Consider the following 20,754-nt stretch of genomic DNA (forward strand, 5'->3'; position numbering starts at 1 on the left):
TTGTATTGTTGATATTCTAATTTTATAATCTATTAGTATCGTTTTATTATATTTCATTTTCTGCAATTTTTCTATAGTATTATGTATAATATAATATCACAATATTTTACATATAATACTATAAAATTGTCTAATCTATAACCAATTTTATAATATATACAGGGTGTTCCAGCAACGGTAATACAGAAAGGGGGTGATTCTATATGCAGAAACGAATTGAAAATAAAGAATAAAATTTTATCCTCTGAATCTTCGTTATGGAGAAAATCGACGTTGAATATTCACCAAGTCTACATACACTTAGTTATGATTTAGATTTATGGAGACCATCAATACACGAGTATCGGTGGTAGAATGGCGGAGAGGGTGATTCCACATGAAAAAGCAAATCGAAAATAAAGAATAAAATTTTATCCTTTGGATCTTCGTTATCGACAAAGTCGACGTTGAATATTCATCAAGCATACATACATTTATCTATAACTTAGATCTACGGGGACCATTAATACACGAGTATCGGTGGTGCAATGGCGGAGAGGGTGATTCTACATGAAAAAGCAAATCGAAAATAAGGAATAAAATTTAATCCTTGGAATCTTCGTTATTGACAAAGTCGACGTTGAATATTCACCAAGTCCACATACACTTAGTTATGATTTAGATTTATGGAGACCATCAATAAACGAGTATCAGTGGAATAATGGCGTAAAGAGTAATTCTACATGAAAAAGCAAATCGAAAATAAGGAATAAAATTTAATCCTTGGAATCTTCGTTATTGACAAAGTCGACGTTGAATATTCACCAAGTCCACATACACTTAGTTATGATTTAGATTTATGGAGACCATCAATAAACGAGTATCAGTGGAATAATGGCGTAAAGAGTAATTCTAAATGAAAAAGCAAATCGAAAATAAAGAATAAAACTTGGAATCTTTGTTATGGAGAAAATGAATATTCAATATTCCCCAAGCACACCCACACTTAGCTATAACTTATATACACATATGGGCACCATAATACACTAGTATCGGTGATAAAATGGCAGAGAAGATGACTCTACATGAAAAAGCAAATTAAAAATAAAGAATAAAACTTTATCCTTCGAATCTTCGTTATGGAGAAAATTAACATTCAATATTTCCCAAGCACACGCGCTATACAGCACTGTACAGGAGACATAAGAGCCTCAATCCGAGAGACCCAAATTTTCCAAAATTTCATCCGACCCAATTCCCAAAAAATTCGTAACTTCACTTGAAATTCTCCTTCCTATAAATTTGCGATAATAAAAGTTCGAGTGGGGAAGGAAATCGAGTGGAAAAATTCCACTACCCTTTTCCAATGAAGCCCTCGAGTGGCCAGGTATCGTAAACGTCGATGACAAAAGGAGGCAGGAACAAAGAGAAGCGAAGTAGACGAAGACAATTAACGACGAAGACTGATCTATTGAAACGAGGGTATTTTCCATGCGACAGATCGCGATTTCGATTCATTGTTTTTCACGTGAACCTCTGTTCACGTGAACCTCAGGTTCCACTGTCTGTTGGACCAGACGTATGGAGATATCTGCCACGATCCATCTGAAACGTACTCCCTACTTTGTGTCCGTATATCCGCGAGGTTTATCGACTTTGTTACCATTTTACGACGCATCTGTATCTCGTTCCTCTTCTTTTTCAAATGACCATTCTTTTCTATCGGCGATTACAGTGGCCATTATGCATGGTTTACTTTCATTGGCCTGTGTAATGTACTTTGTCTGGTTCCTTTGTTTTTTCTCCGTTATCTTTGCTACTTTGTCATCCCTCGCTTTTTCCCAAGTTACTGTACTGTTGGATAATGGTAGAGATAGTGTCGTTGGAAACGTGGCGTAGTTTTCGAGAGCGCCATATTTACGCAGAATTTTCGCGTATAATAATCTTTCGGGGAAGAGTATAGTGAGATGGATAAAAGAAATGTAAATAATTATGTGTTATGAATACAGAAAAATAAATTAAACGAATATTCGAAATTATATACAATATTTCATTATATATGATATATAGGGTGTCTCAAAATTCACGCAAGTAATTTGGATAGAAAAGACAGATTAATAAATAAAAATTGCAAATATTGCTTAACAATGAAGACGCATTGTTCTCCATTTTTAATAATGCTCAACTTCAACTGTCACGCTGTTTCTTCTTTTTGTTGACAATGTTTTATTATACAAATGGCGCGAAATTCAAATCTTGCGAGAATTTTGGGCCATTCGATATAATTAATTTATTATTAATAATAAATTTATTAATATATTATATACTCCATGTACCAAATGTACTATTCCAGAATATCGTGATATCGAGATATCTTTTCGACAAAGAAATAGTTTGCCTTTTTGCAAAATCCTCTTTATACACGCGTTTCTGTAAACACTTGTTAGTCTAATTATAGCGCAATTACGTTTCTTTGACGAACGCGTAGAATAGTGACTTCACAGCTTCGATGATCCACATTCGAGCGAGATAATTTCGGGAAAAATCGGGGTAACAAGGATACGATGCCGATGGAAGCGTAGTACGCTGAGGAATTTTTAGCAAGATACACGCTGCAGAGGCGTCTCGATAACCGTATCACGATCACAGCTTGTATCAAGAGGATAATAAAGTCATTTCCGCCATGCGCGTTACGTCGACATCGAGACAAAACATTTCTGTTTTCGTCGATGCAGTCGTCGCACGTGCCTCCGCCATTTCTTTCTTTGTTTATGCATCGTCGATAAATAAATTCCGACAATTACCTATACTTCACCCTCTGTACTCGTCTCACTAATTTCGCTAACTTTACGCGTGGTTCATTAGGATTAAAAAGTAATTAATTTCGAATTTTTGGAAATCGTCTTCGTCGTTATATAAATATCCTAATAAATTGATAAATTATCGTACAGACATTGTAATCATCACGAGCATGATCGTGAAACTATTACGAAACTATAGTGAAACGGTTCATTGTCGATTTTCTTAATTTTCTTGCCGATTTATTGCGATTTATTGCGAATTTTGAATTCTCGGAGTCCCATTAGAAGTAGATGATCAAGGATTTTTCTTATTGTGAGATAATCGCGGTATAGTGAATCTGCGATACTATTTAAAGATCGTAAATATTGCATGGATTGTTGCGAAACAATTGCTATCGACAGAATAATTTTAGATGTCTGTGCTTGATACAAAAGAATTCGATAATCTTCGATATCTACGCGTTTTCAAGAATTTCCACGCAGATAAACGCACCTTTTATCTCGCGATTCAACCATAATCTATAGTTTCTCTTGTGCAAGAGAGCTCGACTATTATTAAATCTTTTGTTCTCACAAGTCCGCAGAAACGCGATAGCTTTGTGTAATTTTAGACCGAGGAAAAACGATATTCCTGAAATATCGCAGTAATTTAACCAGTTTATTATTAATTTATTTATTGATTTTATTCATTTTATTTTCGTTTATTTTTCTACGCGATTTCTACGATTTCCATTGTTTTCGACGTCGAGCCCCACGATTTTTGGGAATATTCCACTGCGTTAAAATTCGCAGGGTGGAAAAACCGAGGTACCTGCGGTCGAGCAATTTCCCGAATTTCAGGTAAAAATTCTGCCCGCTCCCGTTATGCCGTTTTATTGTCCCGTGTTATGGTTGTCCGTTCTTCGAGGCGTCGCCATTGTTCCGTGACGAGGGAAATTTACCGTAAACGGGAAAATTTGGACAATAACGCGCTGGAAAAATTGTTCCCTATTCCTTGTTATCATAAATATTCAATATTCTGGTAGGAGAGGTTTACAGTTCGTCTGTCTGGATCAATTAATTCCTGTTAATCCATTAATTATGCATGAACGCTCGTAAATATTCATGACGATGAGTATTTTATCCGAATAGCAAGTCTTTAATTTCCATCCTCTGTTTTTATACTGTTCCACATCTCGATTACCCTAATTTCTCACCCTATTTCCAAATTTCGAAATAACCACCCTTATTTATTTCGCGATATAATTTTTCAACTCTCAAATTTTCTAGTAATTTTCCAGTAATTTTTTAGCAATTTTCTAGTAATTTCCTAGCCATTTTAATATTTAATGGAGCTATAAATATACCAGATACAAACGACAATTACAAAGTCGTAAGCAGCAGTACAATGATAACGGTACAACGAAAATAAACAGGAGTATAACACACATTTATTATTCCCTGCTCAAAGGAAAGTTAAAATTAGCTTTATCAAAGCAGCATGTTTTCAGTAATTATAATTACACAGAAGAAAACGTCTAAAACCAGCTATATCGACTTCTCGATTAACCCTCGTGAAACGGTAACGGGATCTCTAGAGACCCTGCTTCTTTATCTATCGTGACGAAGCTGCGTGTGTCAGTATAACAATTCTGTACAACAAATTCCCATCTCCTACCATAGAGCTAGTACCATGTCTGAGCAATCTAGGTTAGTATACACCAATACCGATACACGCCTCGGAAATCCTCAATAACCACGAAGAAACCTCGGCACTAACACTTCCCTGACATCTGCATCGCAGACAAAGATCATCTCATCTCGGAACGACTTATCTCGACGAGAAACGAGAGTGACGATTAGCATAACGACAAACGCACTATCTATTTAGCGAAACGATCGTCGAAATCGGAACACGGGAACCATGACCGTGTTTACCACGACCGTCTTCTTCAACGATTACTTCTAATCGGGTCGTCGCTACGTCACGTTCATACCGAGCGTCGTTTTCGTTCAGGACAGTCGATAATGGTACATTTTTTGCGTGACACATCCGCTGCTCGATTCTCAGCTATCGATAGTCTTGTGTCATCCGCGTCGTGACCTTCTCCGCGTGATTTCCGATGCACTTGCGTGGCAATGCACTTCGACGACTCTCTGAGTCAGCCTCTGCTGACAGTCGTCGAGGAATAGATAGAACGTCGATAGAACGTCGATAGAACGTCGATAGATAGTCGATAGATCCTCGTCCATGATCCAGTTTCAATAGCACGGTGCACGCAGGATCGATGGGCTTGTTGGAATGAGGTCTGACGAGGTCGAAGGATTCGAATTTCAGTTTCAGGATGTCAATCGGGGCAGAGTCCAACAGGATTTTAATGTAGAATCCTAAGTTTGCGTGTATCTATGATAATCAGGATCGATTGGCTGCAGGAAGCTTAGACTCTTCGGCTTAGACTCGTGTTATGGCTCCTTTCATGGTTAATTGTACTTTGCAGAGAGACTGGACCCTATTCTTCGATACGTATTTATTGTGACAGAGAGTTGGTTAGGTTTGGGAATTAATCAGTAGGATTGTTTTGAGATTGGGAATTAAAAGATCTAGATGGGATCCAGAGGAAATGTTTTGTGATTGGTATGTAAGAATTGATCAGCAGTTGAGTACAGAGGCGAGGAATTTGCATTACTTATCGGCCGTGAACTTTATTGGATAAGCAGCTGTTGTGCAATCTGTTAGCATAATGAATACCGACATTTATTACGCTTCTTAAACTCGTGTACTTCTGAAGTTTTATCTTGTATCTAGCTCCTTTTTCTTCTTATATTCTTATCTTCTCGATGCTCATATTTTCCTGTCGTTCCTTCCAATTTCTACGTACTTTTTGTACTCTTTAAGGAGCACTGACCTACGTTAATCTTCTAAATTTCTATCTTTAGTTTACTAGGATTTTGTTTTTCTTATGTGATACAATTTTCTTAAGGGATAAGGTAAATATAGATAGGCTGACTTACAGAGAAGAGGGTCCAGACGCTCCTTGAAGCTCTTGTTCCTCTTCATTCTCTCTACGTCACTCTCGTCCGTCTCCAATGGCGTTTCCCACTCGGAAGAGTCATAGGTTTGGTCCTTCCTGCTGTCTCCAGCTTCCTCCCTCTCGTTCCTCTTCTCGACGTTGTCGTACGAGGAGTTCCTGTCGCTGTACAGCGACTCCGACGTGTCCGGCGGTTTCAACAGCTCTGGGTACCTATCAGATGCAGCAAAATACATAAACAAAATTGTTAAAAATTGTTTCAATCGATATTTAACTCTTCCAAGTCCTCTTTTATCCAGATATCATCCTCTTTTTTAAAATTTGTTCAATTTTGACAGTGTCATGCATTACTAAAAATCACTCAGAAGTGGAAAACATAACATTTAAAGAAGGAATTTAATTTTGTATTGTCCACAGGCTGCCAATTATATCAAAGTAATTATATAATCTAATATTAATGGCGTCGTGGTGGCCATTGCTATTGCCAAGATTACCAAAAGCTAGGTTTACTAATTTAACTAAATAATTTAAGCAATATTTGGCAAGAGTTTCACTCTTGATAAAAGATTAGCTTAACTTTGACACCTCTGTCATCATTACACTCATATACTTAGTTAATTATACTCAGATACTTTTCCAATTATATTATTTCAATTATATTTAATTTTTCTAATAATTTTGATCCCTGCGAGATATTCCATTGTTCTAGGTTCTTAATAAATGAAACAGCCCGTAGAATTGGCTTGCCGCCAGGCAACGTGTCAAAGGAGAGACCCCTTCATCCGAATTTTCTCCTTCATTCAAACAACGCCCATTATCAGCGACGCACTGGGCAATGTCAATAACGATCGCACACGAAACAGAGCCAGAGAAGAGTGAATGGACCTGGCTGGAAACTCACCGTTGGAGGATGATACTCTGAACGGTCAAAGTGTTCCCAACAACGTCCCTGTCGCACTCCTCGTCCGGAAACTTTCTGGCCACGTTGTCGCCCTCGTAATCCGCATCACAGTCGTAGTCCGGCTCGCAGTCGTCCCCCTCGTTGCCTGTGCAAGCGTTATCAGAGGTTATTATCGTTGCCCCTATCGACCTATTCCCTCTATTCGTCGTTTGGGGAGGAAGCAACTCGACTTTTCAATGAATTTTCGCTATAGTTCGCAGGGATATCGGTGAACGAGATTGCGCCTCGTAAAGCTGCGAGATAACCGATCGGGTATACCAATTCGTTCGACGTTTTCCAAGCTCTCTCGAGTGGAGATTAGATTGTATTATACGAGTCGTTGCCAGAGTAGGTTTTACACGAGGCCGATCCGTGATGATTTGACTTATCGATAAAGATCGATAAACAAAGAGTTGGCAGTAAGCTAGATCGTACCTCGGTTCGCAGTCTTTCTTGCTCCTCAAGAGTTACTTTGATCGAGTGTCGTTGAGTTTGGGGATATAGCGATTGACATATGATTGCGAGGATAAGCGTCTCCTGACTCTTGCACTTTGTTTTTCTCGTACTTGAGGATTTCATGCAGTTGTACTGGGAATAAGGTAGCATACGGATCAGTTTCTCCAATTCTCTCAATGGTACATGCAGGAGAGGTTATTGATGACAGGTTATCGATAAAAGTACGCCGGCTATAGCTCACCGATAAATTCCCAGCTAGAATCCACAGCCCAGGAAGTGTCATTGAACACCTTAGTCCTGATCTTTGGAGGTTGCACAGGCTTGGCACGCGGGATCTTCTTTGTTTCTTTGGTGCCGAGCCTCTTGGCCAGGTTATCCACAGAGGAAGAGATCAGAGGCGTCTTGTCTTCCGTTTCCTCTGTCTCTTCCCAGTCGATTGGATGCAGCTGGTTAGAATTTGCACCTACGGGTGTCTGCAGCCATCCTGGCTCGCTGTGCCGGTACTTGTTCGTTGCTGGATTGTTCCTAGGTCGTCTTCTTGGTATTATTGCTGCGTTCTGCGCTATGGCATCCGCCGGTTCCGCGTAGAAGGGACTACCCTGCTTCGACTCCGGTGTCAGGGGACTGTTGCTCTCTGATTTGGCCAGCATCAAGCCTAGCTTGTTCCTGGGAGGTGTCACTGTGCTGGGGCTGTTCAAGGAATTTGCGCTGCCTGCTTGAAAAACAGAGAACTCTGTATTAGAAGCTTTAAAATTGGCTCCTCTGCAGTAACCGAATAAAAGAATTACTATTCCTTGATCAGAGAATACCAATTAGTTTGATATGTCACTTCCCATGGATCAAAGATTTGGTCGTTAAGAGGATCATTCTTCATCTAATAGTCTCTAATCAGTGAAATAAAACGAGCGACACAGAGATGACCGATTTCCTCTGAACAGAGGAAACCAGTTACTTTGACATTTTATTTTTCATATATCAAGAGAGTGATCGGCTATCTAGATAAGCTAATTCACCGCTAAACACTCACAAACTCGGGACAACAGGTCAGGTCTCCTCCCCATTCCCGTTTCCTCCGGCGATCCGTTGTTATGATGCTCCACAGGTTTCGCCTCCTGGACAGGCTTGAAGCTGCTAAACTCCGGGCTGGTCATCTCTTTGTAACTCAACTTCTCGTTCCCAATCGACTTATCGTTTCTGACGATCATCCTGTCGTTCCTCACGATCAGCTGCTCGTTCGTCGCCAGTCGCTCGTTGAAATTCCTCTCGGCTGGATTCACAACTCTATCCGGGACCATCAGCCGGTCGTTCGAGTTCCTCAACCGGTCCTGAGGGTTCGCCGGTACGTCATTCCGCGCGAGCTTGTCGTTCGGCGACCAGGTGGAATGGTTCGACTGGTCGGTCGTGTTCCATATGTCCTCGTAGTCGGAGATTTTGTCCCCTGGCGAGCTCCGATAGTACGACTCCAGGATGTCTGATTCCTGATAGTGCTGCGAGTTTTTCCGGGCTTCTCTGTCTCGCCTCCGTTTTGACTTGCTCGTGCTGGATGGCGTGGTCGGTGAGAGGACGTTGGGTGTCTTGGCACCCGTGTTCGGGACTAGCTTCGACATCGGAGAGAGCACTGGAGTCGTCGGCGACAAGGGAGACTTCACGGAGAAGTTCGACGTTAGAGACTTGTTCGATGTGGCACTCTGGGGGCTCAGTAGAGAGGTGTTGGGGTCTGATGGGGTGTTCTGAAAGGGGGAAACCAGCAAATTAGCAGTGGAGACGATAGAACAAAGGAGTATAAGCTTCGCCAAACTGTATTGCACAGCACTACAGACGCGAGGGTCTAGGGAATTACTGGGCAGAGACGAATCGGTGGTACAGTAAGCAGGGAAGAGGAGTACATTTGGCAAAGTTTCTTAGTCTAAGAGTTATCAGTCGCATAGGAAACCCTTTCCCAACAGTCACCTGTGAACTACTGACGTCATTCGTGTGGTTCACATTGAACGTGACAGTGGTAGTGACGGTGAAGTTGTTCTGATTCTGTCCCAGGCCTGGCTTGGCCCACCTGGGAGGCGGTGGAGGTGGTGTCTTCACGTTCTGCCCCAGAGTATGATTCTCAGCTATGATATTCCTGATCTCTGGCAGCACAGGTGACGTGGTGCAGGAGAGATTATTGAACGTCGACACGTTCTGATGGAAGTTTGTCATGGAGGTGCTGACGGAGGAGAATCTGGTCCTGGACAGCTCTACCACCGTCGATTTCGACGTCTCAGCCGTGGTCTTCGACTCGAAGCTCACTTTGGTGTCGTGGACAGGACTCAGTACGTTGCTTTCCACATTGTGCACCACGGGGGAGGGACAACGGACGCTCTGCACCAGGTTAGGCGAGATCAGCTTCTGGGACAGTTTGTCGCCTGGCGAGATCTTCTCCTTCTTTAGGTCCAGAGGCTCGTTGAAGGTTGTCAGGTTGAGGGTGTTCGGTGGCGTTGGCCGAGGCTGTCGAGGCAACGACGAGGCGAACGTCGTCGTTGTCACGGCGGCTGTAGGCGACGAGCTTCCTGCACACGAAAATAAAGCGACGATGAGGAATTATTTTTGGTACGTGGATAGTTCTTATTTTCGTTTCGGACGGAAGATTCATTGGGTAGTAGTTGACAGGAAAGTTATTGCTGGACGTGGATTCTAGGTGACTGGGCTTGTTTTCTTATTTGGTACACGTTCCTTTTTCCTTTAACTGTGTTGGTATTTCAGTAGGTACATGCTTCCTGCTTTAAGAACGTTTCAAGGTATCTTTTTAGACATTTTATTTGAGGAAAAATTATCTCGTCTTCTTCTACTACTCTGTCCAATTAAACACGAGTCTCTGCTCTGACGATGACAAAAGGATCTCAGTTCTAACTTAATTTCTAAGTCACTCACGTGTATCGTGTGACGAAATGGGCGCCAAATTCAGCACGATACTCTCCGTCGTCGGCGTATGAATATTGTTATTGTTGTTATTCAAGTTATTGTTACCTGAAACAAACGAGAAGTATAGATATCAACGAACACGGACCAACATCTGTCATTGTCATTACTTCTAACAACGAACACTAGACTTTACTTTGCTTTATTTTACAGAAAAATCACGTGATCCATTTTCCAACTTACCACCCCGGAAACTGCTCAAGCTAGACGTGTTGCTGCTGCTGCTCTCCGGTGGCTTCGGGTTCGCCATCGGGTATCTCCAGAATTCCTGACCCAGAAGTGCCAAGGAGGAGAGCTGCTGTCTATTCTTGGCCTCGCGCATCGCCCTTGGCAGTGTCAATTGGACCGGTAATTCGTCACTGCTCCGACCAAGGGAAACAGATAAATCAGAGCGAATTAGCGGTGAAGAGGCTGGCCCGAAGCTAATCGAGACGGTAGGATAACCGAATCGTTAATGGAGCCAAGGAGGAGCGTCTGATGGAGGCACTTGGTTCGAAGCGCGTACCGGTTAACGACTACTCGACCAGTTAAAATAGCTGGTCTCAGAATCTTCCTTTTTACCGCAATTTTTATGATTATCAAAAGCATGTTCCTTTTGGAAAAATCAAAGGTGATAAAAATCAACGTTTTATAACGCGTTCTTCGGGAAGATAACGTAAATGACATGTCACTGCATTTCTACTAGCATGTATCACATTCTTTTTATGGAAAAGAATGTTTTTCATTTCGATTTTTATTTTAGTCTCAATGATAGAATACTGCGGATATACGCATTCTCTATTTTTGTTATGATACTTTAATTATTATTATTATCTACAGGTATATATATATATATATATATATATATTCGGGTACACCTTAGAAGTTGGTAGTTTTATTACGAATTTACTCTAGATTTCCAAGATTCTTTGAAGGATCGACCATTCAATAAATTTCAATTTCCAAATTCCAAATTTTCGAAGATCGGTAATTTTGTCGTAAATTACAGATCTATTGTAGAATCTTCAAAATTCCTCAACCCTAAATTTCCAAATACTCCATAAGACAGGAAAGTTTTATTTTTCATTTAATAAATCTCGATTTTCAAATTCCAAATTTTCGAAGATCGGTAATTTTGTCGTAAATTACAGATCTATTGTAGAATCTGTAAAATTCCTCAACCCTACATTTCCAAATACTCCATAAGACAGGAAAGTTTTATTTTTCATTTAATAAATCTCGATTTTCAAATTCCAAATTTTCGAAGATCGGTAATTTTGTCGTAAATTACAGATCTATTGTAGAATCTGTAAAATTTCTCGAGGAAGCAAAATTCGACAACCCTAAATTTCCAAATACTCCATAGGACAGAAACGAAGCTCTTATTTTTCATTTTTAACCTAGCAAATAGCTAGCAAATAATTTGATACTGGAACAGTTGCTTTCCACTATACTTTCTACTGCTATCCCTCTCATCCGTGCTTCATCATCCCGAATGATTTTCATTCCCTAGAGCAAGGTGTCAGTCGAAAGGATCGATGGAATTTCGCAACTGGGATGGATCCTAATTTCACACGTTTTCCTAACGCACGTTTCGTTTCCTAAACGTATGGTAATTCGGTAATTAACCTAAATCGTGCCAGTATTCCTGTCATCGGGTGGAAATCGGCGATGACACTTGGATGACAGTCATTAGACACTCGGATGATTCGCGAGGCGTCCTGCACCTTCCAACTCCTGCGTGGAAAGAGAAAAGAGGAAGGAGACGAGGAAAAGCGAGTAGCTCTGAACGATTACCGCGTTATTGGAACGGATCGGTGGAATGATAGCAGGTAAACGGGCGGAACGTTCATGAATCATTAATCGGCCCGTTAAAAGGAAAAACGGCCCGTCGATTATCACGAAAACCGGGGCTTAATAGCGCGAACCCAGCTTTCCAGAGCTCCCATTAGTCGCCTAAATTATCCTCGGACACGATCATGCTACGACTTTCACCTCGCGGATCGGCTTCACCGCGTGGACTCGCATGCTCGAGGAATTCGATAAATTATGCAACGCTACCGATCACCGTCTACTGCACGCTCTGGCTAATTATCGGTACGATCTTTGTTTCAGTACCTGAGTTTCGGTGCAACGGGATCGGTATGGTTAGATAGAGTCGATGGTGGTGATCTATTGGGAATCGTGAATTTTATATTTTCCATGATTCTGCAATCATGGTCCCCGATTTTATTTTCAGGGGTACAGTTAACTCGACGAAATTTCAAATCCAAGTTAATTTTTACTTTCTGCTATTATTTTACATACTACTAATTTTGTGATAAAATTCTTTTTATCGATTCTGTTTTTTTCAGGGGTACAGTTAACTCGACGAAGTTTCAAATCCAAGTTAATTTTTACTTTCTACTATTATTTTACATACTACTAATTTTGTGATAAAATTCTTTTTATCGATTCTGTTTTTTTCAGGGGTACAGTTAACTCGACGAAGTTTCAAATCCAAGTTAATTTTTACTTTCTACTATTATTTTACATACTACTAATTTTGTGATAAAATTCTTTTTATCGATTCTGTTTTTTTCAGGGGTACAGTTAACTCGACGAAATTTCAAATCCAAGTTAATTTTTACTTTCTACTATTATATTATTATTTCACAGACTACTAATTTTGTGATAAAATTTTTATTATCGATTCTGTGGTAGTTGAATAATTGAAGGGAGTCGAGGTACTGTCGTGGTTGCATGGTTCCCTGTGTTTGTATCAGGGGGGTGTCTCATGGGTGTCGGGACATTGTATTATCTCGTTGGAAGGGTGAATGACAGGAAATTTATTGGTTATTATACAGATGCAATTTTTTGAACTTCTTTTTGTGATATTTGGGATGCTTTTGTTGTCATTTACCAATTTGTATTATGTATCGTTTATTGGTTATTATACAGATGCAATTTTTTGAACTCCTTTTCGTGATATTTGGGATGCTTTTATCGCTGTTTACCAATTTGTATTATTTTTATTAGGCATAGGATTCACTAGGGGTGTTATTCCTAGCTATAGTATTTAATTCTTCTAATTCTTGTAATATAATAATTAGGATATTTAATGCGATATTAAATTTTTAGAATTTTTTAATTAATTTAGAATATTTAGAAAATTTATTCCGATTGTTACAATCCACTGTGTATTATTTTTCTCGTGTATGGGATATACGAGGAATCGTACTTTTCTATTTAGATCTTTCCTTCCTAACATGCATCGTGGATTACATTACACGCGTATTGCGATTTATGAGATGCACTTATGAGATCGTATCTTGCTAAATGAAAGTCTATTAGTTACCTTATTCTGCTTCGAGAATTTTCCACGATATTTAGTATATTTTTCAGCACGGTAGAAGCTTCCTTTTCACTACCCACTATGCACTACCTTCTCTCTCCATAAAATACAATAGAGATCGTATCGTTACCCATCCCATCCGAGTTTCAAAATTTTCCATCTCGTTTAAAATATTCCTCAGGACACTTTGCTCGAGTAGAAGCTTCTTTGCCAGCACCCACCACGCACTATCTTCGCTATCCCATAAAATACACCAGAGATCGTATCGTTACCCATCCCATCGAAGCTTAAAAACTTTCCATACAATTTCGAATATTCTCCAGGATACCGCGCCCTCGAGTAGAGGCAGTTTACCCTTTCTGCGTCCATCGTGCATCATTTTCGTCGTCCACCCGATACTCCGGAGATCTACTCCGGTACCTCTACACTGCGAGGAAACTTTAGGAGCAGATACCCGGCGAAGATCGAAAGGGCAGATTGGTGGAGATTTTTGCCGAAGTCGAGAAGGAACTGGTAGCAAATAAATGGCGAGGAAGGAAGTGGCGATAGCGGAGGTAGCAGAAGACAAGATGGTATCCGGTGGAGTGGAAGGCGAACGCGAAGAGAGGCCACTCACCAGCACTGAGAATAGTGGGCGATCAGCGAGGGGATGTTGTCGAACCTGTTCTCGCTGGTCTCCAAGCTCAGCTTCCCCTTGTTGGCTTGGATCAGGTAGTGCTCGATGTACGGTCCCTTTCCTGGTGGCAGCCGCACGGACAGGGCCATCGTGTCGCTCTGACTCGACTGTCGGACCACGAAGTTCTAGAAACACGAAGAGGAAATCAGAAACGCGCCGACCTTTCCAACGTTTAACCCGAGTCCAAGCACCTGGCTCACCGACCAGTCCAGCCACACTGACCGGTGCCTCCTGCGGACATTTTGCGTCGGTGAGTGTGCCAATCTTTTACACTAGCTTTCACCTCGTATCCTTTCTAATCAAATATTCTCCGCCATTCTTATCGCTTATGTACATACAAATGTAACTACGTGCGATATATCCACGAGTCTGGCTCGTGATGTTCACGTTGGGGCCGATTTTCACTTCACGCGTCTGGCCCGTGATATTCACGTTTGGGCCAAAAGGTTCATCACGAGTCAGACTCGTTAACACGTTGACTGCCACGCAACTTTGATTCGATTATGTTATGTTATATTATGTTATATTATCAAACACTTTATTTATAGTACATAGTAATGATCAAAAAGCTTAAAAAATGTTTTTTCTTGAAGAAAAACATGTTACGAATTATCGTAGTTGGAGTGCAAGATTGTTTTAAAAATGATCGCAAATAAAAATATTATTCTGCGCGAATAAACTTGTATAAACTTTTTCTTTTTGAATTGTACTTCAGTTATACTACGGGTTTCCTCGTAGCTGCAGAAATATGGCGAATAATGAAGGGACGAGATAACTCGTAGTAGGCATCTTGGGCAAGGAAATAACCTACGAGATATCTCGTAGTTCGCAGTCAACGTGTTAAAGTATGGAAAGGGGCTGTTCACAATTTTATTTTGATGCTGAAATATTTTTAAATCAAATTTTATCATTTCACGAATAATTTCTGAAAAAGATATTGTGCAAACAGTGAGATTGCAACATACGTAGTAAGAAGAAAATCGCAGGATTACATTGGTAAAATTGGGAAATAATTCAACGATATATACGACACTTACGATAGACACGTATCGTAGATATGGGCCGTGGTGGCGCTAGTGAGTTAAGTGGAAAACCGTCTTGAGACCGCCGAAACTTACTCGTGGAAGCTTATTTGTAATAAAAACACTTATTGGGGTACATTTATCCTCACTTAGAGTCATTTAAATAGCTCAACCCGGATCTCCACATAAATACACATTCTACGCAGCAAAGGGGAAGGGAAAAGGAAAGGCTTGCTCGTTCCCATTTCGCTCCATAAATTTCCGAATCCTGCTGTCTCTAGGAAAGAATAACCGCTGTTGCTTCGGGAGGAGGAAAAGCTCGCTGGAACAGCGCGTAAAACCGCGACACATAAAACACGTTGCATAATTCCCCGTCGCTTTTCCTCAGCCGGAAATCCACGTCCGCGTCGATAGAGGCGCTCGGTTCGCCGACTGACGTTCGCCGGGGCAAAAGGAGACAAAGCTACGGAGAAGAAAGGCAGGAAGAGGCCAAGCTTCTTTATGCGCCGACCCGTTTCTCTCCGCTCGTTTTCTTTCCTTTTTTGGCGGGACAAAAACTCCCCGCCGGAGGCAGAGTTTGTTTTAATCTCTGAATCGATGCTTTTCCCCTTTGTCCCTCTGTCGGGGAAACGGGGTCTAAATGAGAGTCGTGTTCGAGGTTTGATTTCGCCAAGCTCGACTCGAATTCTTGCTTAGGTTTTATTGCACGATTCCTTGCAAATTTTTCCAAGCCTTTTCCTCGAATTATAAAAGCTGGGAAAAATCTACTTCCTTTCCGACTCAAACCTAACCTAATTTCAGCTTGTTAAGGTGCGCGTGATCGGTCACGTGATTGGTGTTACAAGTGCAGCTATTGGTTGACTCGCGAGTGCTTCAGGGATGGCTATCGAAAGTTCTGCTCCCTATTCTTTTCGAACCTATCAGGAATTAAATCACCGATTTTAAATTAATCATTTTTTCAATCCATAATTGTAAAATTATCGACAGAAATTCTACATTCGATATTATCTTTGCGATTTTTTCTTTTTTGTGCAGTATATGTGTAAATATTTTCCAATGTCTCTCGTTATTCTACTTTTTCTAAGTTTCTATTTCTCTTTCATTTGATCGTGGTAGGTTCAGTGTTATACGAAGTCTGGTTCACAAAAGTAGCTCCCTTTTCTACATTTTCAATTCCAAGTCGAAAATTCCCCAAAATTTACTTAATTTTTCAACCGTAAATCAGAAGATTCGAGAAAAATTGCCTTGACGATCATCGTATCACATGTAAATTAAAATTAAAAGATACGTATATCGAAAATTAATGATCCTGTCCTCGTCACGCATCAGCACATACATCTGACTAATTTACTTAATTTCTTAAACGTGTTTAAAAGATTCGAGAAGATTAATGATCCCGTTCTCATCACGGACCAACCACGTACCTGGTTTGTTACCTGGTCCGGTTAAGTACCCAATCTTAATTTCAAAAATCCATCCGTACACTTCTCTCCCATCATTTCATCCCTCTGCTTCCAGCGACAAATACGCCTCCATAAAAATCACCGTCATAGAGAGGAAATAATTTCAAAAACTCCAATCTTCCCTCTCCCTTGCGATTGCAACCCCCGCAGCCATCGTCACGCACTCATCCACTCGTCCAGGATTCCATCCATCCGCGCTGGTCGCGATAATTTCAGCTCGCAGCCCTCTCCATCTCCGCGGATACGCCGTTTCGCGCAATCACCATCGCGCTTCGACATGGCGGGGGTGGCGCGGGGGTGCAGTCTCGTCTATGGAGAAGTAATTGCGAGCCGCATTGTTTTTCGGCCGGCGCAATTCGTCCGCGGCCGCGGGGGCAGCCGGGGGACGATTAACAAAGCTGGAAAACAATGAGCCAGCGGGAAAACAATGCAGCCACAATGGCACGGCTCGTTCGCTGCCGTTCCACCCCCGCTGATTACACCGTCGCGCGCCAAGCCCCGGCAGTTTTCCGTTATTCGTTGGAAAAGAGAGTGGAAAAAGTACCGCTCGCTATGAAAGAATCGCTGGAAAGTGACTGGGTACGGGACCATCCTCGTCGGCCCCGGGACATCGATTGGGGTGGTCTCGTGGATGTCGCGGAGGGGTTGCACGCGCTCTTTTTAATCCGAGTGGCTTTGGTTCTCGTGCAGCTTCGGGGAGAATTCGGTAACTATTTTGTTACATCGTGGGATTATTTGCAGGACTTGTTTATTACAGGTATTACAGTTTTGGTACGTGATTTAGGTTCGTGGGGTCTCTTATGCGAGTGCGTGAATCGTCTGTTCTGGTGGTGCCTCTTATAGGGTAGACCGAATAGCAGACTTCAGGTTTTTAAATTTCCCAATTCACCCGAAATTTAAAACCGAGAAAATAATTTTAATCTTCGTTTATTATCGGGGAGAAAATAATGAAAGAATAACTATTATTCCATTTAGCCAAGAACCTTTAGCCATAATTGTATTTATATTTTAATAAAAGTCACTACTATTTTCGTCAAAAGCTACTGTACCTTTTTAAAAATTGTAAAAATAAAATATCACAAATAGAACATTATGTTCGATCGGTAGATCCTGTAGTTAGCATAAATTTGTTATATTCGTGGAATATTTTAATTGCTATCGAATCGTCGCCAGAATTACCTAAATGTAACTAGAATATATCACATAACCTGTGCTCAGTTATTCTTCTAAACGGTGACATAAAAGGTATTTCATACCTTATATATCTAATTAAAAAAATAAAAAAGAAAATATGTTTTTCGGAAAAATCTTGAATTACCCAAATGTAATTAGAATAAGTCACATAATCAGTGTACAATTATTCTTGAAAACGATGATATGAAAGGTATTTCATAGATATTTAATTAAAAAAGTGAAAAATATGAACAAGATTTCCATATTCTTTGGAAACATTTTGTTTTGAATATATATTTTATTCGTCATGGACGAGTTATGCCACACAGCCTATGTAATAATATACCTAAGCTCGAGTCCGTCATACTTCGAGCCGGCTAAATTAATTGGATTCAGGGGATCACGGGACTTTCTCCAGCAGAGCGTAGATCGGGGACCAATCGATCCCACGTTAAAAGAGACACTCGACCCGGTCTCGATTCGCCATTTTCCTCGTCGCGATTCTTATCACCGTTCGAGTCGTTACTCCATCTTGACCCGATCTTTAATTTTTTCACGAGCCTTTATCTATTCTTGATCTCGTTTTCGAGCATAAAGCCACGGGACAGAGGCTTGACCCTGCTTCCATACAGGCTTTATCACGGGGAAACCACGATTCCATCTTGATACAGTTCCAAGAGGATCTTGACCTCGCTGCTGCTTTCGCCTCCATGGCTCCTCGTCTAGGCCAGATCTCGTTTTCGAGTGCTCGGCTTGACACGGTCTCCCAAGTAATTTGAACGTTATTACTTAGGAATAATTTCGTTGGCAAACGCGAGTAAAGATCGCTTAATCCTCGTCGAAATAATCGTCGATGTCGTTTCATATCTGATCAAAAATGGGGACTATTCGCATAATTATTCGAGTCTCAAATGTATTGTCATGAAGGAAAATAAGTGACAATTTTCCTTCAATTTTTCACTTGTTTATTTTCTACCCTCTAAACTGGAAAATTCTAAACTGGAAGTAGGGATAGCCAGGAAATTTATCGATCAACGATCTAGCGATCAAATATCTGAGAAAATATAATATTTTTACGCGAGAACGTGTAAAAAGGTACTCGGTTATTGACACGAAGATTAAATTATCCTAAGTGCTATTTAAATTGATCTATCTCGTTCAGTATTGTAAGAAGATTTATGGAGTTATACTCATAAGAATACTTTAAGAGCTGACGTTTTAAAAATTACACGGACGTCGGTGAACCAATTTTCGAGTGGAAATTAGCCTAATCAAAAAGTTCTGGATAAAAAAGAATGATATTTACCAAAAACTTATATTCCAAAAAATTCTAAAAAATTCCAAACTTCGTTCCACATTGACAAACTCTGTTCTCTTTTACAGGGAACAATATTCTTACTACAACAACCGTAACAAAAGACTCCATTTCCAATTTTCTGCCAGTAATAAATTCACTTATTATTGACACGAATAAAAACAAAAATTTCATAAATTTTGTACAAGTATAAACCTAATCCATAAATTAAAAGAGAAATAACAAACACCTAATACGAAAAGCGTAGAAACCATCAATAGGGTTAACAATAAACGAGGTATAATTAAAAGTCAAAAAATACATAAATCTCTATATTTTCACGACTTCTCGAATAAAAATTCGAAATTAACGTCACGATGATGTGCCAGGCATTGACACGATTTTCCATGTGGGACCGGTCACCGTAGGAACCATCGACAGGGTTAACACAAAACGAGTTATAATTAAAAGAAAAATCAAAAAAATAAATAAATCTCTATATTTCCACGACTTTTCGAATAAAAATTCGAAATTAACGTCACGATGATGTGCCAGGCATTGACAGGATTTTCCATGCGGGACCGGTCACCGTAGGAACCATCGACAGGGTTAACACAAAACGAGTTATAATTAAAAGAAAAGTCAAAAAAATCGAAAGAAGTCAAATTTAGAATTTTCATTCGAAATTAAAATTGCGATGATGTGCCAGGCATTGACAGGATTTTCCATGTGGGACCAGTCACCGTAGGAACCATCGACAGGGTTAACACAAAACGAGTTATAATTAAAAGAAAAATCAAAAAAATAAATAAATCTCTATATTTCCACGACTTTTCGAATAAAAATTCGAAATTAAAATTGCGATGATGTGCCAGATATTGACAGGATTTTCCATGCGGGACCGGTCACCGTAGAAACCATCGACAGGGTTAACACGAAACGAGTTACAATGAAAAAAAGTCAAAAAAATCGAAAGAAGTCAAATTTCGAATTTTCATTCGAAATTAAAATTGCGATGATGTGCCAGGCATTGATAGGATTTTCCATGCGGGACCGGTCACCGTAGAAACCATCGACAGGGTTAACACGAAACGAGTTACAATGAAAAAAAGTCAAAAAAATCGAAAAAAGTCAAATTTCGAATTTTTATTTGAAAAGAAATCGTGGAAATATAGAGATTTATTTATTTCCACGGCACCTTTTCGAATGAAAATTCGAAATTAACGTTGCGATGATGTGCCAGGCATTGACACGATTTTCCATGTGGGACCGGTCGCCTCGACGTCTATTCTTCCTCGCCTGTCAGATAACACTGTGCACGGTTCGCGTGGATTGTTCTCCGTGCCGAAGAGAGATAACCAACATGGAAACAATGCTTCTGGCTGGGAAGTGGAAAGCGGGTCCGGATCGCGTAGATGGAGAAGTTTGATCGGTTCTTATCTAACAGAACCGGAAGAACGGGAGTCCAGGCGGCCGGAGACTCTGATGGAAAACTGTGTCGACGTTCGTGTACACAAACGACGTTGTTCCAGCAGTATCTCACGTTATCGCGACCAGAGTAACGTCGAATAGCGATCCCATTCGTTGTAAACGAAATAATGGACGAGTGCGATGATTCCCAGCGTGCCAACGCGATTCGTGTCTTCTGTATCATTTTAGATCCGCAGATAAGAGCGT

At 40.5% G+C, this 20,754-nt stretch overlaps 1 protein-coding gene across 1 annotated transcript in view; it reads right to left on the reverse strand.

The window, feature by feature from the left end:
• Window positions 1-20,754, reverse strand: part of spri (Src homology 2 domain-containing protein sprint) — a 47,002-nt gene that overhangs the window by 12,378 nt on the left and 13,870 nt on the right. Inside the window, exons 4-11 of the mRNA XM_017909977.1 lie at window positions 14,066-14,250; window positions 10,320-10,495; window positions 10,089-10,184; window positions 9,135-9,727; window positions 8,212-8,914; window positions 7,426-7,896; window positions 6,690-6,834; window positions 5,772-6,001 (exon numbers count right to left, since the gene is read on the reverse strand). Coding sequence (XP_017765466.1) covers window positions 5,772-6,001; window positions 6,690-6,834; window positions 7,426-7,896; window positions 8,212-8,914; window positions 9,135-9,727; window positions 10,089-10,184; window positions 10,320-10,495; window positions 14,066-14,250 — 2,599 coding nt within the window. The remainder of the gene's footprint in view (window positions 1-5,771; window positions 6,002-6,689; window positions 6,835-7,425; window positions 7,897-8,211; window positions 8,915-9,134; window positions 9,728-10,088; window positions 10,185-10,319; window positions 10,496-14,065; window positions 14,251-20,754) is intronic.

This window comes from Eufriesea mexicana, unplaced genomic scaffold, assembly GCF_001483705.2.
Source record: "Eufriesea mexicana isolate 0111107269 unplaced genomic scaffold, ASM148370v2 scaffold54, whole genome shotgun sequence".
NCBI classification, from domain to species: domain Eukaryota; kingdom Metazoa; phylum Arthropoda; class Insecta; order Hymenoptera; family Apidae; genus Eufriesea; species Eufriesea mexicana.